The following is a 10,933-nucleotide window of genomic DNA, read 5'->3' as shown; positions in this document are numbered from 1 at the left end:
TTTATGAGGGGACTTTGGGACCATGGGTAAGACCACAGAATTGCAAAACAGAAAGGGGCTAGAGACTTCATCCTCAAAGTAAGAAAACTAACAACAGGAGAGAAAAAAAAAATTCTCTTGCTCAGAGGCTTATCGTTAGTAGGAGCAGAACTGGAACAGGAGTTGGTGAACTGCCCGTCAAAGGCTCTTCAAAACATCCCATACATGCCCTGATCCGGTCCTCTTGCACATGGCACTAACATGAACATGTAGTTTTCACACTGTAGAGGACATATAGTTTAAAACATATGCATCTGTCTGCCTATTTGTTTTTTAAGGAAAGCATTCTCCTCCATTCTTGGCCATATAATTGAAATAGAATTGACCTCAAATTAAACTAAATAGAATTGCCTCATGGGATGTTTGACCAGTAAACTTGTGCGTACAATTTCTCTGGACAGAATGATTGGTTCAGGGATAAGTATATAACCTAACCAGACCCAATGAAACATGAGGATACGCTTGTTGGAGCCTCTGGGAAAGGAAACCTTTCTTATTCCTGTTGGGTTTGATGGTGTGAGGATGTAAAGCTTGGAAATATTGCAGCCACCTTTCTACCACTCAAAGCATCAGAAGGAGGCTAATACAGAGCAAGCAAAATAAAGAGGTAGATCTCTTGACATCATTTTGACTCTGAATCAACCTGTGCTTTTAGTTAACGCTAGCCATCAATGTTTTGGCAGTAAGCACCAACAAATTAACCATTTATTTGGTTAAGTGTCCTGTCACTTACAATTGACATATGTGTAAAAGTTATCTGTTAATCCAGATATTTTCTCTTTTCCTTCCTCCTTGTGGCTATAAATATAATGTACACCATTCAATACCATCATGGCATGCAAGTTGTAGTGATTAACCACACTGGGTTTGCTTTCCATGCCACATGCATTTTTGTAGCCCATGATCCATACATTGGCCATGATTTTTGTAGCACCCTAACCCATTCTGAACAACTGAGTTTAAAATCAAATGCTATCCCTTCTGATTTTACAATGCTACTCATGTTGAACTTATTTGAAGACCCTTGTCTGTGAACTAGCTGGCTTGATATTTATCTATATCTTCCACCTATGCTTGACTATTTTCCTCTTTTCCTAGATAACTTTTCCTTTCGATTCTCAATGTCTATTTAGCTCTTCATCTCCAGGCTACAGACAATAGCCTTCTTCCATCCAAAAGACAAATGAAAAAAAAAAGAGGCCTTCTTTGTCTGTCCCCATTAACAGACTGTCATATCTCTGTTCTTTTGGTCACTGTCAAATTCTGGAAATAGCCTATACTCATTTCTTCCTAGTTCACCCACACTAATTCCCCAAACTAGTATAATCTGACTGGTAGCTTTTTCTCTTTAGTGAATTTCCACCAGAACAGCATCCGTAATCTCCCAATTGCACCCAATAGTTCTCGCTGTGGCATTTCATTTGTCCTTTTTAGCAACTCTCTTCTCCACTGGCTTTTGGCACTCATATTCTTCAGATATGCCTCCTGTTTCTTTATGTATTCTTTGTTGGTCTCCTTTCTTGGTAGCCCCATGCCTTACCTTAAATGCTTGTGTTCCCCATGTCTGTCCTCAACTTCCCTCTCACTCCATACCTCCATTTGTCATTTTCATCCTCTCCCTTTACTTCAATTACTAGGGTGTAGCATGGTGACACATTTTGAGAAGGAGCTCCAAGAGTTTTTGAAACCTTACTGGTTGGATGTGAGAAAAACTGACATTTGAAAGGTCAAGTAATAATTTGTTTTATTCCACAGAGGCTTGATTTCACCCTTAGAGGCAAACTGCTCTTTTGTTTCATGAAAAATCTCTTTAATAGGTCTTTTAGTTACTTAAAGTGAAGGCCCTACTGTGGCCTATAGAAGATCGAGACTATGGAATCCAAGAAGGTAAACATCTCTGCATAGTAAAATGCAAGGCTGTCTTCATTTTGAGCACAGCTCCATCCCTGCATATTCTGCATCCTTTAACAAATGTTGGTTTTTTTTTTTTCCTAACTGTGAATTTACATTGCATCATCTCTAAGAACAGGTGTTGCTCCTGGGAGATGAATGCACAGCTTGACATTAATTTTGACAGTGCTCCTCTTTTACCTTGGCCTTGGAGCTTAAGATCCTCAACTCAGGATAGGGAAAACACGATCAAAGGTACTTGTAGTGGGTAGTAAACTGGTTTCTGCAAGGTGGGCAGCAGAGCTTAGACTATGCAGAGAAATTTGAGTTGTGAGTTCTGTGAGCAATCATCAGTGACGTGTTACAGTTGTTACAGGTGGTTCTAGCTGTTTGTCTGTGAAACTGGATGTGGTGGTTAAGGTTGTGTGTCAACTTGGCTGGGCTATGATTCCAGTGGTCTGATAGTTGTATGATGGTGTGATCACTTCCAGGATGAGATTACTGATTGCCTCCATGATGGATCTGCTGTGAGTATGCAATCAGTTGAAAGGGAGTTTCCTTGGACATGTGGCCTGCATTGAATATAAGTGGATATTCTGGCGAGGCTTGTGGGCTTTTGCTCATTCTGGATCCTGCAGCTGGCTCTTGTTCATCTGACCTCCGGTTCTTGAGATTTTAGCTAGCACCTTACCTGTGGTCTTGCCTGTCGGTCTTTGGAATTCATCGATCATCACAGCCTGTGAACAACAGCCCTGCTCTCTGACCTGCTGATCTTGGGTTTGCCAGTCCCTCTGGCTATGTGCATTAAGAGAAGCCTCTATCCTGTCCCATGGACTTGGGACATTCCACCCTCTACAACCTCATGAGCCATTTCCTTGATATAAATCTCCCTATATACATATTTATACACATTACTGGTTTTGCTTCTCTAGAGAACCCAGCCTAAGACACTAGAGGAAGGGAACGATCCCACACTTGGGAGCAGTACCCGCTTGTAGATAAATGGACTTGAGGGGAAAAGAACTGATCTGCAGAGGAACAGTACAGCAGTTTGGTGCCAGAGAGGTGGCTGCAGAGGAAAGTGACAGCCAGGACAGATTGGTGAATTAAGTAAGCAATCCCTGAGCGTTCCCAAAAACAAAAGATGGAGATGGGGAATGATACAAATATATCCAAACATCGTTGGAACTTAGACTATTATTCAAGTTTGGGCATCAAAGAGAAGGCTTGTGAACATATGAGACCCTTGGATTATTATAATTCCCAAATCTACATCTCTAACTGCCACTGTACTGCTGAGTTCTGGATCCCCAGTATCTAGCATATTCCAGACATTTTGATGGGAAGTCCTCTTGTTAGAAGCCATGTCTTTAGGAATCAACAGGGGGAACTCTGCCAGGGAACGAAACTCATTAACATTATAGCAGTACCTCCAAGTCCAATCATATCTGCTTTGGGATCTTGGCCCTGTATAATTTCTTACCTTTCTGGCTATGATTTACTGCATGCTACTTGGTGTTTCCTCTTGTAATTTGTCAGTGTGATTGGGTCTTTCTTTCTAACTCTGAACCTCCCTGCTTCTCATTTGCAACATTTGTCTTTGTGCCTAGATTTGTCTTCAAAGCTCTTGACGTATTTCTAGCAATCAGCTATCTACAGAGTTGTATGCCCAAACCTGATTACCAGTGTGCTTGGTATTCACTTTAGCTACCACAGAGGAGTTACCCAGTAAATGTTTGTTAAATGAATGAATATTCCTTGGCCAATCCCAATACTCAGTGATTTCAAGGGTCTTGACTTCCAATATTTCCTGGACTTCACGTAATGTTTACCAAAGTAACTTCTCAAAATACTGACATCACTGCATTCCCATTCATGATAATCTATCCCAATATTAATGACCCTTAAACTTAGTAAAACTTAGTAAGACACACCAAAGTCAATTACGGATTTTTTATTGAGATGTGCATATTCTTAAGGATCCTTTCTCTCCATCAGTTTACACTTGGCTTTTCTTTCCTGGTAAATAGAGTCTACCTGTCTTCATTTTCTCAAGAAATTATTTAATATTTTCATTAGGAGGTATAAATTGTCTCTCTTAATGTGCTATGCATCCTAGAGGTATTTGCATTTTAATGGTACAATAATAATAATGGCTAACATTGTTTAACTTTTACTCTGTGTCAGGCATTGCACTACGTGTAATTCTCATGTCAACGCTATGAGGTGGGCAATGTCATTATCCTTTCTTTACAGATGATAAAGCTAGGACTTAGTGAAGTTAAGTAACTTGAAAGAATGAGAATATTGAATGGAGGATCCAAGGAAAGTGAGTATTGATGGAGGATCCGGGCTTTGAACCCACTCTTTCTGAATCATGGTAATCATAAACCTTAGATTGGTACATATTAATAGAAAGAAGTTCTAAATTTTGTTAGGTAGTATTAGTCCATCTTTGAAAGTATACCTCCCAGGCAGCTGCCCTACCTTGCTATTCATGAGGTCAAAGATGCTATTTGGCCTGGCAATATCCCAATCCAAATAAGGACAATCAAACAGATTTTTTTTTTCTTTTTAAGCCACATGTTTCTGGATTACAACTGCACAGCTTTGAAAAACAAGAGCCTCTAGGGACACATCTGAAATCATAGCTCATAAAATATTGGCATTTGCATTTGAAAATGTCTTTTAAAAAAATAGGCATATTCATTAGGAATTGTGCCATAGTCCCCACAGAAGAGTCAGATTTCAATTTCTATCAGGAGCTCTGCCTTTAGCTTTTTCACTCAAATCATCTTTCAAGAGAGATTTTTGATTTGTTTTTGTGACTGAAACCTAGCATCCACTAAGGCTTAGTAGGAAAAGGTATATGTGGGTGTGTATGGGTTTTAAACCAATTCGAAACTTGTTTTTTACTGCTTTACTTAGTGTTGAGCTTTTTTTTTCTGCCTCCAATCCAGTCCAGTTGTTTGACTTCCAAATGAAACCTCTATGGGATGTTCACTGGATGATTTTTTTTCTAGACAGAGAATTTTCCATTAAAAATATTTCAGAAGTCAACAGATTCTTACTTAAAAGTTAAAGGCAACTAACTGCTTCTTGATCTCTTACTCCTTCTGTTTTATTAATATTCCTAAGGCTAGTAGTTGAGCACTTAAACATTTGCACCACCCAGGGATTCCTTAATAATTGTATACCTATCACAATAAATATACATCCTCAGTTGACTGCCTCCCACGCGCCTGTCAGTTTGTCGTACTGTAGGGGCTTGTGTGTTGCTGTGATGCTGGAAGCTATGCCACGGGTATTCAAATACCAGAAGGGTCACCCATGGTCGGGTTTCAGCTGAGCTTCCAGACTAAGACAGTCCAGGAAGATGGACCCAGTGATCTACTTCTGAAAAGAATTAGCCAGTGAAAAACTTATGAATAGCAGCAGAACATTGTTGGATATTAGTACCAGAAGATGAGCCCCTCAGGTTGGAAGGCACTCAAAATACGACTGGGGGTAAGAGCTGCCTCTTCAAAGTAGGGTTGACCTTAATGACATGGATGGAGTTGGCTGCTGTGTGTCTTACCAAGTCTATAGGAAATCAAACCTTACCTACTGCCACCAAGTCGATTCTGACCCATAGTGACCCAAGAGGACAGAGGGTTTCAAAGGAGTGGCTGCTGGATGTGAACTGCCGACCTTTTGGTTAGCAGCCATATCACTTAACCACTGTACCACCAGGGCTCCTTAGCAAGTATTAATGCTCTAAAATTTATTCAGCTGATATTCTGATCATAAAATCACAGTTCTTAGTAGATACATAACAGGTAATCTTAGGTCTAAGCAATGTTGTGTTGATAAACGTTCAACAAAGGCTCTCCAGGAATAAACAAAACCTGATTTGTAGCATTTGATGATTTCATGGTAAATACTCCTACCATAGCCAATTTTAAGCTACCAATGTGACATCAGAGAAGGTGGAGTTGAGAAGAGACGCAGCAAAATCAACACACCACTGGGTCTGATGACACTGAAAACGTGTGAGCTTTTCATCAAAACTTCTACAGTCTCTGAAATCACCTTTTGGTCAAATGTTTCAAAAGAAAAACAGGTGGGAATCATGTTTAATAATCTAAATCCTGTAGTCGGGCTGCCAAGATCCCAATCCTGCTCTTTTATATACTCTCAGTATTATCTTGAGTAAGCTATGTAACTCTTCAGTGACTTGGTTTCCTCAAAGGTAAAATGGTAATAATAAGATATCTATGTCACAGTGTTGCTGTGATAATTAAATGAAAAAGTGCTGCAAAATGCTTAGAAGAGTTCTTGGCACATTGGAGGCCCTAAAGAATTTTAGCTATTATTTTTTCAGAATTTACACTTCCAACTCTCAGAGTACTATACATATTGTCATCTAAATCTTCCTGAGGTCATTAAAAACCATCCTGCTTTATGCTGTGAGTGGATCCAAGTATAGAGGCAAGAGCACTAAAGGAGAAGCCATAGATTGGTTTCTAGTCCCAGCTTTGCCAATGCCAGTGACCTCTGGCAAATCGTTTCACTTTTAAGAGCTTTAGCTCCCTCCTGCATTAGTAAAATGAAACAAGTAGTAATCATCCCAACAACTGCATACAATTGTAGTGAAACTAATATGAAATAATGAAACTAAAAGGTCTTTGAAGGTTATACAGATGTGGTGTATTATTATTAACCCAATTTAAAAATCATGATGTCATGGAAGGATTAAAATAAAAAGTGAAAAGTTTTGTGTCATTTGGGAAAAGGTGGGGATAAGAGCTGGGGTTTTGTCATAAAGAGCAAGAAAAAAAAATTAAACTTCTACCATGAAGAAGTTAAGTATTGTTCTTAAGTTTTCTTCCCACAAAACAGCAATTTTCAAATGAAGAGGAACTATACTTTGAAATGTAACACATGTTTAAATCAGTTCGGGATCGTGGAGAACTATGTTAGCAAAGCATCTGGGGAATCATAAGTTTCAGGAATAGAAAATACAACAGAAGAATTAAAAAATACAGTATGTGATCATCTATCAAATAAAATAAGAGAAACATAGGCAAAACAGCATTATAAAACGAATGACTTAAACCTCCAAATAATTGTTAAAGGCCAATGCTTTTACTTTTTATAAATAAATATCAAATAATAAACCAGTCAAGGACAAATTGAAGACATCTTACACATTAAGAAGTTTAACTTGGGAATTAAAAACACACAGGAACACAAAAGAGCAAACAAATTATAGGAACATCAAAAAAAATTTTTAATTGACCCTTCGGATCTCTATTCACTTAAAAGAAATACCGTATATACCTTTATAGACATTTGGTGAAAGTTAACCAGGAAAACAATTCTGGGTAGAGTTTATAATCTAAAAGTTTTCCTATGATTTTTCTTACTTTATGACTCCAAACCCTGCTTAACAGAGAAGTTCTGATCTGGGACAAAGTCCGAATCATCAGTGCAGCACCACCCTCACCATGGCTTTGTCTATCAGTTATTAATGAAAATTCTCATTATACAATATTACAAAGTTCAGTACATGATATAGAAAGATCTCCAAGTTTCCTTGTTTAGTGGGAAAAAAAGCAAAATGAAAAACCACAAATATAGTATGCTACTTTCTATGAAGGAAGGAGAGAAAAATAAATAAAAATTTGGAATGAATCCTTGGAAAGATACATAAGACAGGTAAGAGTTGGGGGAATGGGGTAGACTGGGACAAAGGTAGGAGCAAGGATTTCAAGAAGCAACTTTTTATATTATTTTCATTTTTGAACCATGAGAATTTTTTACCTATTTAACAATATTATTTATGCATGTGCTTGTGTGTATATGTGTGTGTTTATTAAGTCCAGTATATATACATCGATATCAAAACTTCAGTCTCACACCTGGTTTAACATTTCTTACCTTCTCCAAGCTCAGGTGTGACCCAGGCTTGGACACCTGCAGAGGGAAAGGGGCATGGTGGGTGTCTTCACTCTCCGTGTTCCACTCCCTGTCCCACTCACTTGCTGCTTCTCATTATTCCAGCAATGTGGTGGGGAGGGGACAAGAAACTATACAGACCAAAGGGTCTAACTAGATTGATGTGGTTTTGCTGTCATCTGTGTGCAAATGCCCAAATGCTGGGTTCTGGGGAGTTTTGCTGGTCCTATAGAGACAATTTGCTATACCGATAAGGTACCTCCAACATTATATGTTCTCTAACATTTTGGTTGAATTATTACAACTCCTATCCTGACTCTTGTATCAACAATCCCCCCAGGTGGCTTGTTTTTCACCCTCTGAAGGCAGTAGTCTTGGTAGATTCCTTTAAGAGACCTCTAGTATGGCTGCCTTAGGACTTTGAAAACTACAGTGCCTTTTCATGCCAAACTCTGGAAGTGCCTCTCCCTCCACAGGTTCCTTCTTCCCTCTGAATTCACGGGTAGTTCTCATCAACCTGTCACCTTTGTCTTTTTTCAGGTGAGTGTCAGGTACCAGTCTAAATGCTCCCCACAACTCCAAGAGATACTTCCCAGTGTCAAGTCTGCAAGTGACAAGAACTGTCACACCATGCTCTACTGAGTCCTCTATTAGCTCCAGGTTCTGCAGAATCCCCGCCTGCAGCTTGAGATTTGGGGTAAATACCGTATGTTAGACAGGAAAAGAAAATGTACAGTTCTCCCTGTAGGCCAGGGTTTCTCACCTCTGTACTACTGATATTTGTAGCCAGATAATTCTTTGGAGTGGGGGACTGTCCTGTGCATTGTAGGATGTTTAGCAGCACCCCTGGCCTCTTACCTACTACGTGCCAGTAGCACATGTTACAATTTTAACAATCAAAAATGTCTTCAGATATTGCCAAGTATCCCCTGAAAGGCAAAATTGCCTTAGAGAGCCACAACTCCAGGCTACCAACTTCTTCATATTAATTCTCATTTCGTATCTCCCTTACCACCCTGCTAATTATATTTAGAAGCTAGATTTGGACTGCCATTTAGCAAGCCCTGCACAGAGGATCCGATACTTGTCATGACCATGTGTGGACACATAACAGCCATTTTCTCAGAAAGAACTCTGAAATCTGAGCTAATAGAAACATTCTTACATCAGAGAAAAATCACTATAAGCCTACATCTGTTTCTGAAAAAAAATAAAATTAAAATCTGGATTTAAGGACAGTAAGGGTAGGAAAGAAGTGAGTTTTTTTTTTATTTTTTATGTTTTGTGACTTTATTATTCGACTATTTTTATTATATTCAGGCATTTTAATTAAAATGTATTTTTTTAGAAAGAATCAGTCTAGTTACATAGTTAATGAAAAAGAATCTTTTAAATTTTAATAAGATTTTGATTTTGTTTTCATTGGTTACATATGCTAAATTCATGTATTGGATAAAGGAGGTTGGCAAAAGGCAAATAAAGGAGGAGAGAGGCAAGGAAGACAAAAGCGATGGAAGATTAAGACTTACCTTGTTTCATCGATATAAACTGCTTCCAACACAGATGCTGCATATTCAATATTCTTCTTTAAGTCTACGACATTAACGTCGCCTTTCTCCAGCTGCTTCACTAGGCATCTTAGTCTATTTCAAAAAAGTAGATGAAAAAAGAGAGAAAAATAGAAAGAAATTTACTATAACTATATGGAAAATATTCTAACATTAAATAACACAAATCGAGTAAATCTTTTAACATACATATTTCTAAGGCATCAAATAGAAATATTTTCAGAGCTCTTTTTAGATACATTTAAGATAAATCGTTGTCAATTAAGTAACTATTATAAATTATATTTCCCTCTCAATAATATTAGGGGTGTGGGTTGCTAGTTTAGGTCCTATATTTCAAGGACAGTCTTTCTGAAAATTCAAGACAAATAGAGATTTTTATCAAAATATATTCCTGGCACTAGAATATATCCCCTGGCCATTTTGCTGGTTCATAGTCGACACAGAGAGAATATTTAAAAGATGTTCCTCTGAATGCTACTGTAGCTATTATTGTTCACTGAAAATAGCAATAAAAAAAAATGTAAGGCAAAAGTTCCAAGAAAATACAGATAAGAAAAAAAAGATGTACGTGTGCTTATTGTTTTCACTACAATGGTTTTTCACTTGAGACAATTCTGTAAAAAATATATTTATATAGGATATGTTTTGTTTTGTTTTTGGTCATAGGATGATGTGTTCCAACCCTTTGAGGAATTTGGAAGCAGAGGGCTCAGCTAAGGCATACCTGGATTTCTGACTCACAGAAACTGTGATGTAATTAAGGTTACTGTTTTAAGCCACTAAGGTTTGGGATAATAGATACCTAATACAGTGAAGTAACACAAATTACCTCGATGAGTTTAGAACATTTTTAGAAACTACTATGCATTAAATTAAAAACAGAGTGTTTCTGAAGATACTTCCCTATACTAGGCAGAAAAGGAACACAGATTTCTTACTTTATACATACTATAGATAAACAACATGAAGACAATTTATCAACTTTCCTAAGTTACCAGATAGACTTTAATTCCATTCCTGGGCAGAAACATTAAAAAGAGAGAATATACAGCATCGACTTCTAGGCATTATTTGAGGGGTAGCTTAGCAGACTTTCTGACAATTATCTTTAGATGGTTTTCCATACCAAGGTTTGGGACATAAAGTTAAGAATCTCAGCAAATGTATTTGACATTCTCCACTCATATGAAGACTTTACTTCTCCTCAGGAAAAACACACGCCTAGATGAAAACTTACTGAGGAAGCCATAAACAATTACTCTCTGTACCGTTTTTTTGTATTGCAAAATATTAGCAGACAACAACCTCACAAAATAAATTTCATGCATGAATAAACAAATCTTATTAGTATAAAGCAAAGCAAAGTAAAATGGCAACTAAAACAGTTTACTTAGGGAAAAAAATAAGGCAGCTTTAAGGGTTGTCTGAAACACTCGATGTGATGACAATGGAGCAATGTGTACAGTGTTTCAAGATTTTTTTTTAATGCTCAT

The 10,933-nt window shown here is 37.8% G+C and overlaps 1 protein-coding gene across 4 annotated transcripts in view; it reads right to left on the bottom strand.

The window, feature by feature from the left end:
• PDE1A (phosphodiesterase 1A) overlaps positions 1-10,933 on the bottom strand; it is a 371,161-nt gene that overhangs the window by 105,607 nt on the left and 254,621 nt on the right. For all 4 annotated transcript variants that reach the window (XM_004375447.2, XM_012555302.2, XM_012555301.1 and 1 more), the window contains one exon: positions 9,399-9,512. In XM_004375447.2, coding sequence (XP_004375504.1) covers positions 9,399-9,512 — 114 coding nt within the window. The remainder of the gene's footprint in view (positions 1-9,398; positions 9,513-10,933) is intronic.

This window comes from Trichechus manatus, unplaced genomic scaffold (genome assembly GCF_000243295.1).
Source record: "Trichechus manatus latirostris isolate Lorelei unplaced genomic scaffold, TriManLat1.0 scaffold00037, whole genome shotgun sequence".
NCBI lineage: Eukaryota > Metazoa > Chordata > Mammalia > Sirenia > Trichechidae > Trichechus > Trichechus manatus.
This window is presented reverse-complemented; position numbering and strand designations above follow the sequence as displayed.